This window comes from Ambystoma mexicanum, chromosome 4q (genome assembly GCF_040938575.1).
Source record: "Ambystoma mexicanum isolate Mex_15411 chromosome 4q, UKY_AmexF1_1, whole genome shotgun sequence".
In the NCBI taxonomy this organism is placed as follows: Eukaryota; Metazoa; Chordata; class Amphibia; order Caudata; family Ambystomatidae; genus Ambystoma; species Ambystoma mexicanum.
In genome coordinates, this window is record NC_090928.1 from 1,111,936,455 (window position 1) to 1,111,956,830 (window position 20,376).

At 47.8% G+C, this 20,376-nt stretch overlaps 1 protein-coding gene across 1 annotated transcript in view; it reads left to right on the forward strand.

Moving 5' to 3' along the window:
• LOC138468220 (inositol-trisphosphate 3-kinase A-like) overlaps positions 1 to 20,376 on the forward strand; it is a 520,402-nt gene that overhangs the window by 370,331 nt on the left and 129,695 nt on the right. Inside the window, exon 5 of the mRNA XM_069608681.1 lies at positions 2,748 to 2,952. Coding sequence (XP_069464782.1) covers positions 2,748 to 2,952 — 205 coding nt within the window. The remainder of the gene's footprint in view (positions 1 to 2,747; positions 2,953 to 20,376) is intronic.

Consider the following 20,376-nt stretch of genomic DNA (forward strand, 5'->3'; position numbering starts at 1 on the left):
TGGGTTCAAACCATTTTTGCCGCGATTTTTTTGTATAGGCGACATTTTTGCAGCATTTCTTATCGCTGCATACCCTCGCCCGGACCAAGAAACAGGCCTGCGACACACTGCATGCACTACATTCAAATACGTACACAACCATGTAAGCTTTCATTAAAACACACTTTAACCTCTAGGTCTTTACGTTTTCTGGCAAAGGCAGGCATCGGACGGGTAACGAATTTAGGAAATTTGGCAGACCAGCGCACCATGCGCCCTGAAAGTATTAGAATATTCAGGGTCTGAGGAATGCCGGCGCTGCTAATGAATATGGTTGCTTAGCAACATGCTAGCAACCAAATAAATGGGTGCATGCACCCTCTTTTTAAATGAAATAAAACATGTTCTGCTGTGTGCCCTTAGTGGTGGCCCCACTGGGGGTGAAGTGCAAGAACTGGGCATCAATAAAGGACCCTATTGGTGGGGAGTGATGACCCTGCCCCCTCATATGCGCCTCTTCCTTCATGGATGGGAGGAGCTACACCGCAGCTCAGTTTGTGTAGCACTGTTTGTGTAGCAGATCCAATTGTGCTTTATGTCGATATTCTGTTAACGTGGAATGGATTTGGTTCTTGAGGATCGGACTTATTCTATGTACTGCAAAACTCATGCATGTGTCTACAATGTCTTGCAGAGGTCTGGCTGTCAGAAGTTGATAATGCACTTATCGTTAACTTAGCACTACACATGGCTGCTCACATTTCTCATTGGGGAGGGGGGCTGCTTTCATTAACAAATATTTTCCCGCATTTTTGCGTGAGATCTGTGCAGATGTGAAATAAAATGCACTTCTAGACTGCACCACCATCACAGGAACACCAGGGATCAACACACCTTCTAGCCCAAATGTAGGGCAGACTGGGAACCAAAATGGTACTTTGCCTGCATTGGCATAGATCCTTACATTCACCCTGCAGTCAGTTTGTGCCCCAACTTAGTTTATCTATTGACATTTAAGTTTTTTGAAGGCTCGCACCATAGTACGGATTAGCCAGTCCAGGGATGACTCAGTTGCTTCAGACTTCTTAACATGACTTACTCATGACTTCCCTTTAATCCTTGGCTGGATTCTTTTCTTCATATAGCTGCATATGATTTCCTTCTGCATTAAATAATACAAGGTTGTCCACCTCCAAGCCTTATGGGCTGGAATCGTGATGGGCTTTCAGGAGGGCCCTCATTTAATATTCATGAGAAAAAATTTGCAAACTTGTTAGAGTAATTATATGCAAAATTATCTCATGAATATTCACGAGGGGCATTCTGAAAATGCAACATGTTTTTCCAGCCCTCGAGGTCTGGTGTTGGGCAACTCTGAGATAAGACATTGGATGGTCGCCCACAGACAAAGTCCATCTCTGGATTTCTTTTGCCAGGATGCTAGTTTTTCTATAAACCCATTTCATTGCATCTTATGGTATGACTGTTCCAGAGATGCCTTTAAGATTCCAGTCTGTTCAATGGAAAGTTGTAAAACAAAACCTTTCTTTACTTGTTCTGAATTGCTATTAATCTGATCTGGTGTGGTGTTGATCCTTTTAAAAATAAAAAAAGGCTATCTGTGCATATGAGTTGGTTTAGATTCCCAACACCTGGTCAACAGTTTGTGGGGTAACCATAGAATTATATGTGATCCTTTCTGGATTTCATGTGAGTTGAGGGATTTGTGGCTGGCACTCAAATCTAGGTCCTAGCAAACTGGAGTGTGAAGCACTCTGGGGGACTAGAGGTGCGTCGATTGTAAAACTCAGCTGCTTCCAAAGACTGAGGTTATCCTTTTTGACCCAAACAGGACTATCCCTAATTTGGCACTTCAACGGCTCTTTGGAGCACAGATCGCATCTGATGAAAGGTTTTGAGTTGTTCCTCTAGAGTGCTCCTGCGTAGACCACAAGCGGGAGTTGTACCCCAAGTTGCATTTTCCCAACTGCGTGGTCTGAGCTGGGTAATCCTGTTCTTCCCATGCAGACAACTGTGGCCTGTTATTGCTTCCACGGTCCACTCCCTGCTCAACTAAGTCGACGCGCAGTATGCAGAGCTATGCGACTGTTGATCCAGACCTTGCAGGTATCTCTGAACAGTGCAGTAATGCCGATGAGCGGTTTGTGAAGATATGATCATGTTCCACTGAAGCCTTGAACGTAAGACTCTCCATAGAGTTGACTCACTGACTTGCCTAGTTAAGCCCTTTAGATCGAATGCTCAGGATCTCATGATCATCCCTCCATTTCTCAAAGAAAGAACCATATCTTTTTGGGTGGGGAGGAGGTCGAGTGTCATTAAATGTCCTCTTTCTCAGAACGGCTTTCCTCTCCACATCGGAAAACGATCACCTTAAATTCCGCCGCCTGAAATGAAATCCCATCCCATCCCATCTACTCTCCCTCCTCTACCTAAATATGTTACTTGCATGTCAAACATCACCCCCAAGTAGGATTAACCTCTATGTGCTATATAAATGTTGCCACTTGTTACGCAACAGCACTTATGGTGCACTAAAGATTGTACCAGCTATATGGACTGGTGTTCTATTACTAAACTCTACAAGCAACTGTATAATGTATAGAACAATACGATCTTCATGAGTTAATCAGCCTTCCGCTGCACAGTGTGGATCCTTTGCCACAATCCTGTTGACTTCCTTTCATAATGAATTCTGCGGCTTAATTATCGTGCTGATGCTCACTGCAGGTTTTCGCCCAATACAGAACCTACCTAGAAGAGGAGCTAACAAAGGCCAGGAAGAAGCCTAGCCTCCGGAAGGACATGTACCAGAAAATGATCGAGGTGGATCCGGAGGCGCCCACAACCGAGGAGACCTTGCAGCGTGCGGTCACCAAGCCTCGCTACATGCAATGGAGGGAGACCATCAGTTCAACATCAACACTGGGCTTCAGGATCGAGGGGATAAAGGTATGGGCCAGGTATATGCCTCAATTGTAGTGTGGAAGTTCCGAGGATTGTTTGGTTCATATTTTATATCTAAACTTGTATTTGTAAGAGATTAAAAGCTGGGTTTAGAGCTTCTGCTAGAACCCTTGAGCAAAATGAACAATGTAGAGCAGAGCATTTCCATATGACTGCTTTACCGTACACATTATGATGATAGGACCAGCCGAGGGAGGAGAGATGTTCGCATGGAATTGGGACTTCAAATACAGGTAGATCTTTCCTGCTTTCAACACTTCCTCTAAAATGCATAGTCCTTATTTTCTAGGATATGGATAAATTAAAGAAATCACTTGAATATGTCAACAAATTAACCAAAACAGTCTCAACATATATTTTGACTCTTCGTGATCTTCACTTTCCTTGGTAATGCTACTGAGTAGGTCCTCCACGAGGCCCACCAATGTCTTAGAATAGCTGATCCTGCATCTCTATCGACTAAATTTGAGGGTTAGCTTATGAAATACTAATCGTTTTGCTCCTCATTTAAAACCACCGGACCACAATCTGAGCAGAATTATTAAACTTCTGCAATAGCTTATCGATACAGTCTATAATGACCAGGGATTCAACAAGACTGGAACTTAGGTGGGGGATAGGGTGTAAAGCTTCAACGGGTGGAGGAGGGGCTGCCTTTAGTGACTTTTTTTCTGGGTGGGACAAACTTACTTGTAATGTCTGAATGATTTAATCTGTACCACGGGCTGACCTAACTGCATTAAGTCCCACGCCCTGGTGAGTTAAATGATGAGATTAACATAATACCATTTGAAGAGATATTTACGAAAAGTAGCAGAGACATTCACAAGGCGCAGGGACAAAGGAAGTGACTTTCAGAGGTGGGGTCCTTCCGCCACAAATGTTCTGTCCCCATTAGACTTCAGGTTGGGTTTAGGCAGACAGAGCCGCTCCTTGTGTATTGATCAGAAAGTGCAAAGTGGAGTATACTGTTGGATCTAATGTTCCAAACATTTAGGTCAAACCGTGCAGTCATTTAACAACGAGACATAGCACCTTGAAATCAATTCTGCATCGAACTGGGAGGAGCCAATGAAGGGATTGGCTGGGGATAGTAACTGAATCAAATCGAGGTAGAGGAGCCTTACTGCCGTGTTTTGGATCTTCTCCAGGCGTCAGAGCTGACATTCCCAGATTCCAGATCTATAACGAATTACAATAATCCAATGTTTTACTTTTCTTATGTACCATTTTATGTACTTTCACCTTTTGTAAAAGGTTTTCTGTAACCAGATACAATAAAAAATAAAATACATAAAAATAATCCAATTTGGAGATTATAACAGCACCCACAAACATCTGATAGTAGTTCTTCTCCATGTAGACAAGATCTTTTTCATCAAACCTGCCTTGAAAGAAGCCAATTCAACTGTTTCCTTACTCTAGGAATTCATTTTTATGTCTGATTGCCAAAATAAAAACGTTTTTTAAGAACAATGCTAGGAGGGAGACCAAACAGAGTAGAAGGGGGACACTTCTTTTTATTTTTGGTCCCAAGAGAAGGACCTCTAGTTTGTTGGGGTTTAACCACAGTCTCTTTTCGAGTATCCGATGTTCATCCTCCTAAAGGTAGCTGTGACTAATCAAGTTTCGGGGCACCAGTGGTCAAGGGATGAATATCTGTTTCGAAACCATCAATCAGCCCCACACCTCTATTACACCAGTATGGATCTGAACAGACTGGAATAAACAATCATACAATACAAATTATAAACCTCCTTGTCCAATTTTGGTAACGTGGACGAAACTGCAGGCTTATCTCCTAAAGGTTGTGGACCGTTGGCTATTTGCAACACAGAGAAAATACAATTATTACCCAATAATTAAAGAAGTGTCCAGTCATTGTTGTATAAACGATTCCAAAATCCTCCAGCGCTAAATATCTCCACACCAACCACCATTCCAGGGGCAGGAGCGGGGGCGGAAGTTCAGCTGAGGAAGCCAGGCACAGAGGAATCCTACACTTGTATCCAGGGATTCAACCCTTGAACGAGGGACCTAGCCATTAGGCATTTACATGCATTCTTTAAAAGGTCTTTCCAAGCACACAAGGAGTCACTTCTTTAGAATGATCAGCTTCACGTTCTCATAACACGTGACTCGATACACCTCAAGAACCCACTATTAAGGGGAAAGTAGTAGATCTTAGTCGATCTCCTAACCGGATTACTGCCGTGAAAGACGCTTGTCGAAACACGTGTCGGCTTACATCCTAACTCATTAAAATACATAATTCAGCCTTCTGGATATCAGTTGTATTTGAGAAAATGTTCAAGTTTTGATTCATACCTGGCAGAGCGCGTTAGGCCAGTCATCTACTTTTCATGCAGAGAACAGACCGTCTTTAAGAAGCAAAAGGGATGCACTCTAGATACTGAGAGGGTTTAGGGGGAGGTAGTTGGTAGGTTTAATAACCACAATCGTTTTTTTTTTAAAGGGCTTCTTGGCTTCAGCAAAAAGTGGGTTGGGAGGAAGGTAGACTGGCGCCACATTTTATTTTTATTGCCTGCAGCACTGCCTCTTTTAAGGCCGGCCCTCCATGTTTGTAAGGTGTGTGAATAGTGTATGCATTTTGTGTGCATGAATGGTTTGTGTGTATGCACTGTGGACTAATGTATGTGTGTACGCATACCTGCACAGTGTTTTGTATAAGATCACAGGCTGTGTGGCGTCTGATCCCCGTGGACTCCAGCAGACCAGTGACAGGGCAGGGTTTAGTCGGACTTGTGGCTGTCTGGAAATGAACAGCATTCCGTGCTGTCCGCTTTCAGGCATGTTAGTCGCTCCCCTGGGGAGGGCAGCCTCCAGTGGCTTGTTTGTTTCTGCGCTGGGGATTGTTTGTTTTAAAGTAGGAAGTGCACGGCTATATTGGGCCGAGCTGCTGCAGCATGCAGAAGGCGGCCATGACTTTTGACTCCACTGATGTACAAAAAATAACTCCCGGTATTAAAACAGGAAGGAGCTTGGCCTTTATCGAAAAGACTGGAATGCAGGCCACTGGTTCTAATCAGGGGGCGGTTGGGCGGAGAGCAGCGACACTTGGGCCGCAAAAGGCTTTAATGTTCTCTAGGCAGGAGTTTTTAAAAAGGAAAAAGAAAAGCATGTTTTTTGGTTGCATTTATTTAACAATATGAGCGCTTTGCTCGGAAACTGAAAATAGAGCGGCTCAGTCCCTCTGGGATCTTGTATAGCGCACGGTCATCATGGCGCTAGAGAGGGAGAGATAAACCCAACAAAACAAAAACCAACGCCAAGTTCAGAAAAGATGTGTCTTTAGGGCTTTCTTACAAGCCTGATGGTTGGATATTCTTTTAATAGCCAAGCGCAGCTTGTTCCATAGCTGAGCCGCCGCGATGGAAAAAGCGCGTCCCCCAATCCGGGCACCGCGATAGGATGGCACACAAAAGCAATCCAGCTGATACTGACCGCAGTGGACGCTTCGGAAGGTAGCGTACACATTTAATACGGAGGTACTCCGCCCACAGATCATGCAGATCCTGTGTACAATACATAGCGCCTTAAATTCAATGCGTTGGGCAACTGGGAGCCAGTGCAGGCAACACAGAACTGGGGAGATATGGGCGCCATAAGGCGACCCAGTGGCTACATGTGCTGCAAAGTTTTGAAGGCGTTGGAGTCGGTGGACCAAACCCTTAGGTTGTGCCAAATAAAGGGAGTTGCAATAGTCCAACCAACTCAACACCATTGCAGCCATAACCAACAGGCGCAAGGATGATGGTAGTGTATGAATCACCTTTCTTAGGATTTTCAGATGAAAATACCCGGCCTGGCAAACAGCTGATACCTTGGCATCCATAAACAAGGTAGCTGTCATGACCACCCCTAAGTTCTTCACCCTCGCTTTAGGGACATGAAGAGAACCCAAGGAAATGGCCAGAAAGAAGCAATCCAAAGTGTATGATCAGGAGGAGAACTCACCACCAGCACCTCTGTTTTGTCCCCATTCAGGTTCATCCAAATTTAGGCCCATCCACTCCCCCACGGCCGTCGGGCACTGATGACGGCAGACACCTCAGCCCGATCAAGATCTAAATGGATCAAGATCTGGGTGTCGTCGGCATACGAATAGCACCTGACGCTGAGGGAGCGGATGAGGCACAACAAAGCCCAGATGTAAATGTTGAAGAGAATAGGGGACAACGTGGAACCATGAGGGACACCACAGCTCATTTTACAAGGATTAGAAGATAACGGAGAAGGCAGAAGAGATTGAGATCTATCAGCCAAGAGGAATACCAGGCTAATACTTGACCGGATAGATCAATTTGGGCCAGGCAGAAAAACAGGGTAGGATGGTCTACTGTGTTGAAAGCCGCTGAAAGATCTAATAAAATCGGGTCTGTGACACCTCCTGCATCTACCAGTCTGGCCAAGTCATCTTGGACAGAAACCTAGGACGCTCTGTGACCCTGCCAGGCCGAAAAACCTGACTGGGCTGGGTCAAAACAATAGTTTGAGATAAGAAGACAAAAGAGGAGACACCAGTGATTCCAGGAGTTTCATAAGAGTAGGTATGAGAGAAATAGGGCTAAACTTAGATAGTAAAGAGGGGTCTAGCAAGGGTTTCTTCAAAAGGGGGATCACTGTTGCAGCCTTTAACTCAGGGGGAATAAACCCTGATCGACAAGAAGCGTTAACCACATCAATGATCACCCCTAGAAGATCAGATGAAATCTCCTTCAAAACTCTTGATGGTACTACATCAGAAGGAGCACTAGAGTTAACCTACAGGATGGGCTTGAATACCGACTCATCAGAAGAGAGGGAAAGAGGACCAGCTTGGTTGTGTAGTACTCATAACAGAGTGAGAAAGGATATTACCAAGAGTGGATGTAATAGCAGCTAACACAAAACTAGCTGAAATAGTGGCCCGAATAGTCTCGATCTTTCTGATAAAGAACTGAGATAAAGAATTGCAAAGCTCCTGAGTTGGCTTAACTGTAGGTGTAAAGTTTACAGAGGAAGATGGAGACTTAACAGCTGAAAAGAGAACCTAAGGTTGACCCAATGAAGTTTCTATTTGCGGAGGGAAATAGTTTTTTTGCTTCTAAAATAGCAGCCGAGTAGACCTTAGAACAGGCTTTATACTTAATCTTCAAACAAGGGTCATAATCAATACGCCACGTCCATTCCGCTTATCTCAGTTTCAAGCGAGCAGCCCTCAAGTGCTCTGAAAACCATGACTGCGAAGGAAGCCTGCAGAGTTGAGTAAGCCGATGTGGAGCAACTTCATTTGCTGCTGCAAGAAGGGCAACAGATGGAGGCAGCAGATAGAAGCGACAAAGAAGTTGTGACAGCCGCACTTTTGGTTTTAACAGAGGATGCAATGCCTTGTAAATTAGTCGAGCGTCAGGCACGTTACCAGATCTTAAGTGGAGGAGTCTTAAACTGTTCTCGTCCTACTAACCGTGAACAAGTCACAAGAAGGTGATCTGTCCACAATATTGGTTCAACCGATGGAAAAAGAGTAAGTATGGCTTTATTAGCCAGAACTAGGTCGAGAGTGTTCCCCATTTATGAGTAGGCCCTACCACATGTTGGTGGAGGTCAATATCGGACAGACTGGCAAAGAAAGTATTCAGAGCAGGAGCCCTAGGGGGATTACATTTTAAATTAAAATCGCCCAACACAACCAAGTGTGTATATTTAACATACAAGTCTGCTATAAAATCAGCTAACGGTTCAAGTAGACCGGCATGAGACCTTGGAGGACGATAAACAATCAGGACATGGCAGGAGAAAGTAGAGGGTGAAGTCACACCCTGAAATTCTGTTTTGTTTATTGAACTACGCCCACCTGGGCTTTTCAGGGTATAGCCAGGCGCCCTTATCTACTTTAGGAGAAAGTAGGGGAAATTGCGCGTCTCAGCACCATAGCTTCCACAGATAGAGAGTGGGGGCAGCACAACAGAGTTAAAGCTAAATCGGCTTGGTGACACCAATTTTCAATGCAGTTTGTTTACATGTACAGCACAGATTCTAAGAGTCTGTGCTGGAGATGGGAATAATTTACTCTACCTGTGAGGGTTCAGAAATGTGAGGAGGACTACTGATGATTGTTCAAAACATGGCATTTTATTAATGTCAAAATTATATCAAAATGCCTCACTATCCCTACTCTGAGGATTTCCCTGCCTAACAGAACTAAAGGGAAACACTCAAACACAAGATGTCTAGCCCTCACACTAAACATCAAATACAAATGAAAATATACAGCAATTCAATAAAAATCAACAATATTCATAGTTTGATGATAACTTTAGTAACCTGGATGAACTCCCTTCCCCAGGTTTCAAGATGTATTCAGTTTCAATGTTCATCAATAGAAATACAGAAATCCACATAGGTAGCAAAGTCTCAATTCAGTTCTTGATGTTTCAATGTCATAATAAAGTTTTGTTGACCACAGTTCCAATAACAACAGGGTCTCCTTGGTGAAGTAAAGACTTTCCACTTCCTCAAAATAGCACCAATGGTTTTCCTAGCAACAATGCTTTGCCGCCACTTCCTGCTATCCAAGACGACTTGTCACAGTTCGAAAGAAATAAAACTTCTATAAATGTTAATGAAACACACGTTTTGGTTAACAGTTTTAGATCTTCATTCACAAGATTAGGATTCAAAAAAGGCATAATTAACTGGGTGAGTTCACAGTGCTGCTGCTTCTACTACTTCACTTCTACTAAATTTTGCCACAAGGATATTCTCCTTGTCCACATAGCATTCCACTTCATTTGTACCACTGAAGTTTTGCATCTTCTGACAACCAGATAGACCAACAAAGCTTTAGTAGTTTGGAATCCCACCACAAATTCAGTCCTTTGACTCAAGACAGAGTCTGACAAAATTCACTTTAAGGCACTGCAACACCTTCAGATAGGCACAGAACTCTTCCTCTGAATATCTCTCTTCAAAAGGGGCAGCCTCTGTGCCTCTCTTGTCTGACTGGAAGAACGACAACTTCAGCATTTTGGATTAGCAGCAAGGATTACCTTTCCCAACTTTGCCTTCATCGCCTTGCCAACTGTAAGACAAATATTTATGGAGAAGCCTTGTTGCCACTCTTGGCTTCAGGTTATGCTTGCACACTTATAATTTAGGTAAGGTTAAACTTCTATGGGGCTCACAGTAATTGTTCGACTGTTTCCTGGCTTTGGGAAAGGCTGCTTTCAATCATAATCAGGGAATACTCTTAGCTTGTGCAATGCTTGCACTCTCTCCAACTGCAGATACAAAATTGAAACACTCTGCTTCTTTCATGAATAATGGTTGCATTTGGAAATAAAGAGAGAAAGTTCACTCTTCACTTGAAAATCAAAATTAGGCAAACACGACCACTTCTTGATTTTTGTAAGGTTTAAATTTCAACAATGCTTTCCGCAATGTTCATTCTGCTTAATGAGACATGCAACCAATTTGTCATAAGTTTAAGGGTTTAACAATGTCTTTCAGTAGCGTTTGCTTTTACACGAGTAAAATAAATACGTCTGATCACACGCAAGTGCTACTTTCCATTGTCCCCTTGTTAGAAACTTCAATTAACAACTTTCACTCACTTGTGCTTCTACGCGAGTTAACAGTTAAGCTGGATACTTTTGCTGGCAGTGCTCATGCAAAGGATCAGAATGCCATGTTTGACTCACCAGCTTCTGTGATCCTCTTTCGATGTGTTGCATAACTTCGACTGCTTCTGGCTCACTTGGGACCCACACTCTTCTTCGCTGAAGGTGTCTCCGGTCTGGCCACTCTACTATGGAGCCCCTTTTGCTCAACCGCTTGACAACAGCTCCTCGCCTCAGCCTCCACACGTTTCCTGCATGGTGACCACTTCAAGGAAGCTTTCCTGAACGCCTTCTGCTGCACAGCCTTTGCACCTCAGAGTTTGGGGTAATAGGATCCTCTCCGAACAAGCAGGTGATATCTGCAGCATCCACGTTACGGCGTCTCTGCTTCTCCCACTTCTGCTGGGTTTGCTAATACTTTCGTCTTCTTTCTGCCTCTACTATTACTGCGCGCACTCCATTCACAGTTCCAACTCCTCCTAATTGCATGCACCTGAGGGGGCCTTTTATGCCTTCCAGATTCCTACAGGTGTGGGCTGTTAAGCATAATTGCCTGACTACTGCTACAGCATAACTCTTCAGTCCTCTTCCTAGTCCCAGTACTCGTGGGATTATGGGACTTGTAGTCCTTTCCAACAAAATTAGGTTTTTCAACAAAAAACCTCTTGATTTTAAGGGGAGATTTATTTCCCTTAAAATCATTTAAAGATGAACCTTTAGAATTAGTTGTTACTGAGGAAGACAGTTTACTTAAGGCAATATTTCTAGATTCCTTTACTTTCTGCTTTGGAGAGTAAGGAGGATCTTTATCCCGAAATACCTTTAGTAGTCTTTCTGTTGTCAAGGCTTGTTCAGTTTGTATGGCATTTGTGCCAAGAGCCACAGATCGTATGTGTTTCAGATACATTATAATGACAATAAGCAATTACATACTGTGGCAACTTTAAAAGGTTCTCCCTTTTAAAGGACAAATACTGCTTCTCATCCCACGGGATCTCCTCACCACCCTGGGCCTTGTCTCCTCCCAGGTGATCCACCTGCGGTACACCACCCCAAAAGTCAGTATCAGGAAGTGTCTGCCTTTCTTTGGCCCCCTGGGAGGAGTCTTTAGGTAGGGTTTCAGTGAGGGGTCTGTAGGATTCTTCGGACTGCACACCCCACAATGCCCCTCCACTATCGACCAGTTGGGGTGTGCTGTGAATAATGGGGACAAGGGTAAGCGTGATCTGTATTCTAGACATCTTTTAACATAGGCAGTCCGGCACTGTTCGCCCTCCCACTCCCAAAATATCCAGCAATTAACTTTAGTTTCCTTTGTACAAATAACAAGGCTCACACCAACTCGTCTTATTGTGGCAAAGCAAGTCCACAGTTCATTATTACATATTTACAACCATAAACTTAAAGAAAAACACATATATTTCTTAATAACACAGACGATCGGCAGCACCTTGCGTTTAGTCTTTTCATCAGCACCCCTTTTGACCTTTAATCTCTTTAAATTCATCTCCAGTCATCTCTCTTTTTTGCATTATCAACTCTTTACTTAACATACTTGGGTCTCACTCCCCCAACTTCTCTGAACCGCCCGCTCAGGGCGAATCACATTGACAGCCACCGCTGTTGGGCTGCAGGGGCACCATTACGCTTTTCTTTCCACCTGCCATGGCTGGAAGCTGACGACCAAACACGGGGGTGGGGCTGTGCACCTCTTTATTCGACCTCCCCCCCCCCCGCCATGCTAGGCTAATAGGGTGCTTCTTACTCCTGGTCATTCTTGTCCACCGCCAGGATGTTAGTTTTGGTACTGCTCGAACGCCGGAGTAGCCGCCTGCGACAATACAGAGAAAACACTTTTTGGAAAACCTGCAATAGAAATTATGTTCGGGTGTGGTAGGTGGGACAAAGTTCTCCTTGCAGCAGGGGGTTGTGTGGTGAAAGAGCACCCTACCCCCCTCTGCATCCACTATTTAGAGGCTCCAATGGGACCTCTGATGTCACCTGTTGAAGGTGCTAAGATACTGTTGCCCTCGAATCAGTGCATTCCACAAGGGAGGGGGCTTCCTCGCCTTCCTGTCCATAAGTACCCCTTTTGGCCTCAGGTCACCATACCAGTGACCCCTGCTTCCTGCTCCTTCTAAGGGAAAGGAGTTGGGGTGGCGGGGCTTGGCCCCTCAGCCATGTTAAGCCCTGGCGCCCTTAGTCCTTTCTTTAAGGGGGACGCGCCATATGCTATAGTAAAACACTATTGTAGCTATATAAACTATGGAATACTAAAAGTACCCAAATGCAATTTCATGTAAGCGTAAAAACTAAGGTTCAATATTGCACTTACAACCCTAATGCACACAAGAAACCATGAGAAGGTCACCTGAGCATTGTAATTATGTGACATTATAGTTTTTCTTTTATGTCTCAAACATTTTAACATCCCCATGTGTGGAACCAGTGACCGAAACATGGGGGCAGGTATGGGTGAGGAGACTTCCCTCTCACCTCTGGCTTCTCTTCCATGTCCAGTGCGACTCTCCGTTTCCGGCGCCGCAGGACACCTCGGCGGCCATTTTGTCAGCGATTCAGTCTTATGCTCGGAGATAAGGACAAGGTTGCCCCTTCCCCCGACGGAGGTACCTGAGCCAGACCCGACGGGGGAACCGGAGCCAGGACCTTCGGAGAGTCCACCGCATAAGAGGAGGACGACGCATCCTATGCCACCGCTCCCACCTCTGCGGCCTGCTCTGCCTTCCCCCCGGTCTACTACCCACGGGGATGATACAGGCACGGACATGGCTACGACAGGTACAGATGACGACGGAGGCGACGACGGGACGTGTCCCCTATCGCCCCCTGCTTGGGCGTCCCCGCCCGACGATATTGGATTCTTTCATGCCATGATTTCCAGGGCATCCGAGCTTTTTCAGCTCTGCCCAGAAGAAAAGAAGAAAGAAGGGTTCCTTTACCAACGGCGCGGGGCTAAAAGGAAGACGGTCTTCACTGTACCGCTTCTTGATGACATCTGGGATGAGGGGCTCGCCCTCCACAAGAACCCTGCCACGGCGCAGGCAAAGAGGGACCGATACGAGAAGTAGTACCGGGTCCCCGACGCTGCCCCCTTGTGCCTTCGGGCACAACCTACCCCGGATTCGGTCATCTCGGCGGCAAAGAAGAAAGCTGGGGGGGCATCGACCTCGACATCAACTTCCCCGCCGGACGGCGAGGGCAGGAAGTTGGACACAATGGAACGACGGATCATCTCATCCGCAGCGATGACTATCAAGGCGGCCAACGCCCTGGCTATCGTAGCCCGCTACAACAGGGAGTTGTGGCTCAAAATCGCCCCTCTGTTAGACTTCCTTCCGGACGCCAAAAGGGCTGAGGCCCTTGAAATCCTACAAGAGGGGGAGATTGCTTCGGACCACGCCATCACGGTGGCAACGGACGTCGCCGACACCGGTTTCCGTCAGTTGGGCAACGGCGTTTGCTTGAGACGACGAGGATGGCTCAAGGCCACGGATTTCCGCCAGGACGTACAAACCAAGGTTTTGGACATGCCCTTCGACGGGAACAACCTGTTTGGGAAGGCGGTTGATGAGTCCCTTCAGGCCATCAAGACAGACACAGAGACTGCCCGGGCACTGGGAGTGCTCCAACGACGACTGCCGTCCTTTCGGAGCTCCGGAGGCAGACAAGGTGCCTCCAAGGGATCCGGCAGTGGCTCCTCCACTTACCGCTAAGCGGCAAGATCTTCGTGCCAGGAAGCCTACAGGGGACGCGGCAAGTCAGGTGGTGCCCGTCGTCGTTGACAGGGAGGTCAAGGAGGGAAGGCGGCCTCCAATCAAGATTGAACCGACCGTGGGGTCGGGCCCCCGCCGAAGCACCCCGGTGGGAGGCCGGCTGGCCAGGTTCGTCAGCGTGTGGGAGTCCATCTCCACCGACCGTTGGGTGCTGGACGCCCTGGCCCAAGGGCACGCCCTCGAGTTTCAGAAGAAGTGCCCTCGCGTTCCACCGGTTGCCAGGAAGGAAAATCACGTCCCTCAACTACTGTTGGAAGTAAGGGCGATGCTCAAGAAGGGTGCCATCGAGCTCGTCCCAAAGAGGCTTCGGGGCTCCGGAGTTTACTCAAGGTACTTCCTCGTAAAAAAGAAGACAGGAGGATGGCGCCCCATCCTGGACCTACGACGACTGATCAGGTACATCAAGGCACAGAAGTTCCGTATGGTCACCCTCCAGTATGTGCTGGGACAGCTGGAGGAGGGCGATTTCCTGTCGTCGTTGGACTTGGAGGATGCGTACTTCCACATCCCCATTCTAAAAAGACACCGAAAGTTCCTCAGGTTCGTGGCCCAAGGGCGGCACTACCAGTTCAAGGCCCTCCCGTTCGGATTGAAGTCGGCACCCAGGGTGTTCACCAAGTGCCTCGCACCGGTGGTGGCGTGGCTGCGCCTACAGGGGATCCACGTCTACCCCTACCTTGACGACTGGCTCATCCGGGCAAGGACAAGGGAGCTCGCCGTGGAGCACACTGCAAAGCCCGCCCAGCTGCTCACGGACCTGGGATTCTCCATCAACTTTCCAAAATCCCACCTGGTTCCGTCGCAAGTCGCCCTGTTTCTGGGAGCCAAGCTCGACACAGTGGCGCGGCTGGCCTCGCCGTCGGAGGAAAGGACCAGGACCATTCTGGGCAAGGTGCAGCGTCTGCTGGCCAGGGACATGGCCAGGGTAAGATCTATCAAGTCCCTCCTAGGGATGATGTCCTCCTGCATTTATCTGGGGCGCCTTTGCAGGCTTCGGATGAGACCCTTACAGGAGTTCCTCGACGCCCGCTGGATCCAGTCGACGGGCAGCTTCGAGGACAGGATCCCTCTCAACGAGACGTTCCGTCAGGCGATCTTTTGGTGGGGTACCCGCTCCCATCTGTCGGCGGGCACGGACTGTCAGACCCCAGCTCACCAGGTGACGGTGACGACGGACGCCTCCCTGGAAGGTTGGGGAGCACACTCCGGAGATCTTCACGCGAGAGGCCTTTGGCTCCCGGAGGAGAAGTCTCTCCACATCAACATCTTGGAGCTCCACGCGGTGTTCTGGGCCCTCAGGTCCTTTCTTCCGTCCCTCAAGGGAAAGGTGGTGAGGATCTTCACCGACAACACCACCACGATGTTCTACATCCGGAAGCAGGGCGGAACCAGTTCCCCGGCCCTATCCAAGGAAGCCCAGGATCTGTGGCATTGGGCCGTCGCCCAAGGGATGTTTCTGGTGCCTCTTCATCTGGCAGGAATAAAAAACACGATCGCCGACTCACTCAGCAGGGAGCTGCGCTTGTGCCACGAGTGGGAACTACGCTAGGATCAAGTGGATCGACTCTTCCGACGATGGGGCGAACCCCGAATCGATCTCTTCACGACGGCGACGGATTCCAAGTGCCGGAGGTTCGCCAGCAGGTTCCCCCAGCCGAGGATCATGGGCGATGCTTTCTCGTTCCCCTGGGACGGCCTATTTCTTTATGCGTTCCCTCCGCTGCCGTTGCTGCTCCGGCTCATCAACCAGCTCAAGAGGTCCCGGTGCAGGATGATCCTCGTCGCACCGGCGTGGCCGAGACAGATCTGGTTCCTGCACCTTCTGGACTTGTCAACGTCCCCACCAGTCAAGCTGCCGACGGACGCAGACCTTCTCTCCAGAGAAGGAGGCGCCATTCTTCACCACAACCCAGAGTCGCTGAACTTGCAGGCCTGGCTCCTGCAGCACTAGAGTTTGGAGGGTACGACATCCCGGCCGACTGCAGAGAGGTTCTTGCAAAGGCCAGGGCGTCCTCAACTCTCAAGTGCTACGGACATAAATGGAAGAGGTTCTTTGTCTGGTGCCGTGCACAAAAGATTAACCCTCTGCGGATTACGGCCCCTCAAGTACTGCCGTACCTACTGTCGCTGGCCAAAGCTGGACTGGCTCACACCTCCATCAAAATACATCTGGCTGCAATCTCCCGATATACCAGGACGACGGGACAGGCGTCCTTGTGGTCTCATCGCTTGGTGAAAGAATTCATGAAGGGATTATTCCGATCATTCTCGCCGGTGAAGGCTCCTACCCCGGCGTGGGAGCTTAATGTGGTGCTGACCAAGCTCATGGGGGCCCCATTCGAGCCTATGCATTCAGCGCCTTTGAAGTTCATGTCATGGAAGACAGCTTTCCTCGTGGCCATCACCTCCGCACGACGAGTGGGAGAGATCCAGGCCCTATCTTGCAAGCCTCCATACTTGACTTTTCATTACACGAGGGTGGTGCTGAGGACACACCCATCCTTTATACCCAAGGTGCTGTCGGACTTCCACCTCAACGAGCCCTTGGTGTTGCCAGTTTTCTTCCTGTCGCCTTTGTCGCCGGCCGAGAGGACTTTGCACTCGCTGGATGTAGCTAGAGCGCTGAAGTTCTACGTGGACCGCACAAAGAGTTTTCGGAAGACGTCACAGCTGTTTGTGAAGTTTGCGACTGTGAATCAAGGGAAGGCTCTCTCGAAGACTTCCATTTCCAGATGGCTCGCCGGCTGCATCATGCACTGTCACCGGTTGGCAAACCGACAGCTGCCCAGCCATCCGAGAGCCCATTCGACCAGAGTGATCGCTGCTACCACGGCGTTCCTGTCTGGTGTGCCCCTGCTGGACATCTGCAGGGCTGTGACGTGGAGGTCGACGCACACCTTCACAAGATTCTACTGAGTCGATCGGGGCTCCAGGGAGGAGTCCAGGGTCGGCCAAGCAGTGCTGCGCAACCTGTTCGCCTAAGGTGAGCCTGGTGAGGAGGTAAGAGTTGCTTAATGTTGAGTTGTTGTATTGCTTAATGTTGAGCCTGTTGCCACCTCCCGTGGTTGTTCATGTGTGTACTGCTATGTTTTATCTTATTCATGAGCATGTGAATCCATGCCAGACCCCATGCTGGAGAAGGAACAAGTTACTTACCTGTAACTGTTGTTCTCCAGCATGGGTCTGGCATGGATTCACATGCGAACCCTCCCGCCTACCCCTCTGCGGCTCTTCACTTGGTCATACTGAGAATGGCTGCCGGAGGCGGGGCTTAGGGAGAGGGAAGTCATGTGAATCCATGCCAGACCCATGCTGGAGAACAACAGTTACAGGTAAGTAACTTGTTCCTTATGCTGTGTAATGTTGGGGGGAGGAGGATGCGTTTTGGTGGGTAGCTTGTGGCTGCCTAGGTGATGGCTTGCACTGTCACGAGAGGTTTAAGGATTAGAATATAGCGGGGTTTAGAACGGGGGGCGTTAGCGATGGGATTACTGGAGAGTGTGGGTAGAGGAAGCTGTGATGGGCGCTGGCAAATAAAGCAGTACTTTCACCACTTGTAGTCTTGTTACATACCTCAATTTCTCTATTTCGAATTGGCTACAAGTGTATGCCACACCACTCCCCGACCACTCTCTTTATTTATGTTTATGTTCCCCCGGCCCCAACATATATTTGGTGTCAATTTTGATTGAAAATATGTGACCAAATCTGATTCAAGCACTTTGGACGCACCATAATCTGCAACACTGAGAAATAGCTAGGGGATAACGCATACTTGCCAAAAAGATCCGTTTATATCAGTAGGTGGTTATCCAGTCTCGTTTTTTCTTTGCATTCTGGGACTTGTAGTCCGAGTTTTATAACGGGAAAAGTGGAACTACAAGTTCCATAATTTTAAAGAAATAAAAGCCAGGTCTGGATAAGCCCCTAATTACTGGAATGGGTTATTTTGGGAAGTATGAATAACAGCCCAATGAGTTTAAGACCCAACTTAGGACGAGCTTTCAAAACTGTCATTAGCCCCCCCAAAATATTAGGGCTCGCTCCGCCTCCTCTTACTTTGAGACAGACAGCATCACTATGCTGTGATGCCAAGTCCGTGGCTCAGAAGGCAAGAGCCTGTCTAATTTCTTTCCTCGGAGAGTGGTGCATCTACCTACGTTTAAACGAGCATTAACGTGACGCTAGAAGCAGCAGATCTACAATGTCAAGAGGACAAAAGCTTTTCCAGGCGATATCAATAGAGCCCCTCCTCCCCTCGCACTCGTCGCAGCTTTTAAGTGGCCCACATCAGCAATGTTAGCATATTTGTGAAACTAGCCTCTGAATTGGGGTGAAGGATGTATTTAGGAAGGTGATATAACTCTTCAGCCTCCTGGGTTCAGAGGAGGGGTGCAAGGCTGGGAGCGTCGGCAGCACCTTGAGTTTAATGCCCCCATTCACTACCTGCTGCAGGTATTTATTGTGCATTTATTCGGTGCTTATACAGTAAGACAATTCTGTTTCAAAGCGCCCAAAACTTTCAAAACATCCATCCAGACACCCCAAAATGTTGAGGTTGGCTCGGCTGCTGGTCATGTGGCATACAAAATCCTATAAATGTATGTTGCTGGACTTGTTTGTAATCTAACCATATTACCAATGCACCTCCATTTTTGAATGCCTGCATGAAATTTGAGGTTCAACCGATGGCTAGATGGGGGTAGGTACTGTGAGCAGGCCCGGGCAAGCTGACGGCTGCCCGGCGGCAATTGCCCCAGGGGGCGCAATTGCTCCGGTCCCTGGAGGGGATAACATTTCCCAGTTTGTGGGGCGGCACGATTGGCGTGGGGAGAGTTCTGCAGGTGCTGGCGCTGCCTCTTCTGACTGTAATGTCACGTAGTAGGGAAGTACTGCGTGACATTACGGAAGTCTGAGGCTCCGTCTGAGCACTTTCGTGCCACTTGGAAGCGGGCCAATGGCAGCATAGCACTGACTTGCGTTGTGCCTGCCGTCTCGAGTGATCCAGCTCCATCTTTGTTTTGCTGCTGACGGTCAGTCCTCAGAGGATCCAGCCTGCAGCCTAACCCTGCTGCCCCTTTCATTGTCTGAGGTAAGTCTTAAAGGACTGACACTGTTTGGTCAGCTTTTTACCACTCTTTCGCTCCCGTCCTCTTGCTCCCCCCCCCTCTCACACACACGCTTTGCCACTCTATCTCTCTTGCTTTTCTCTCTCAATCGCTCTCTATAGAAGTCAGAAAGTGCACTGAGTTAAGCACAGGTTAAAATTCCGTACAGGCCAACGAAGCCCTCCTTCCCTATGTAAGTCGATAAACTGAGTATCATTACAGTGGCTGCTTATAACATCAATTATAACAGTGCATTGAAGCATGAGAAATACGGTATTATGCCCTATATTAAAAAAAAGTGATATTACTCCCCCTCTATTTTTATTTCCCTTTTTCGCGGCTCCTTGTTGTTTCACTTTCGTCCAATGCACCAGTAATAATTTCATGTTTAACTGTATGCACTTGTTTGTCTTCAGTGCTTAATTTGTAAAAATAATAAGTGGCAGTGCCCAAACAATATTGGCCCCATGCCCGGCGCGGCGCCATCCTGCGCGCAGGCGCGCCGGCCGTGCCAGTTCAGTGCTAGACCTACCAAGATCGGCGCACCACCAGCCCATCACACTGCTGCTGCTCCATGCCACATGTTTGGCGCTGCAGCAACTGCTGGCACAGGCTAGTAGTAAATGCGCAACTAAGACATGCTCCTCCTGTAACTGCGCCTCGATGCCCCCAGGCTGTGTGAGCACTTTAAAAATGCAAATAAATAAAAAGCATTCTGTTTCAGTTACTGTTGCACTTTTTTTGTCTCTACTCCTTCTGCCCCACCAGTCCGTTAAAGTACACCAAGTATTTTTAATCGGTTAACTCCAGGAATAGCACCCTCCCCTCGCCCCGTTCTTCAGTCACCTCATCCAGGTGTTTTGTGTAATCAATTTACTCTCAAGC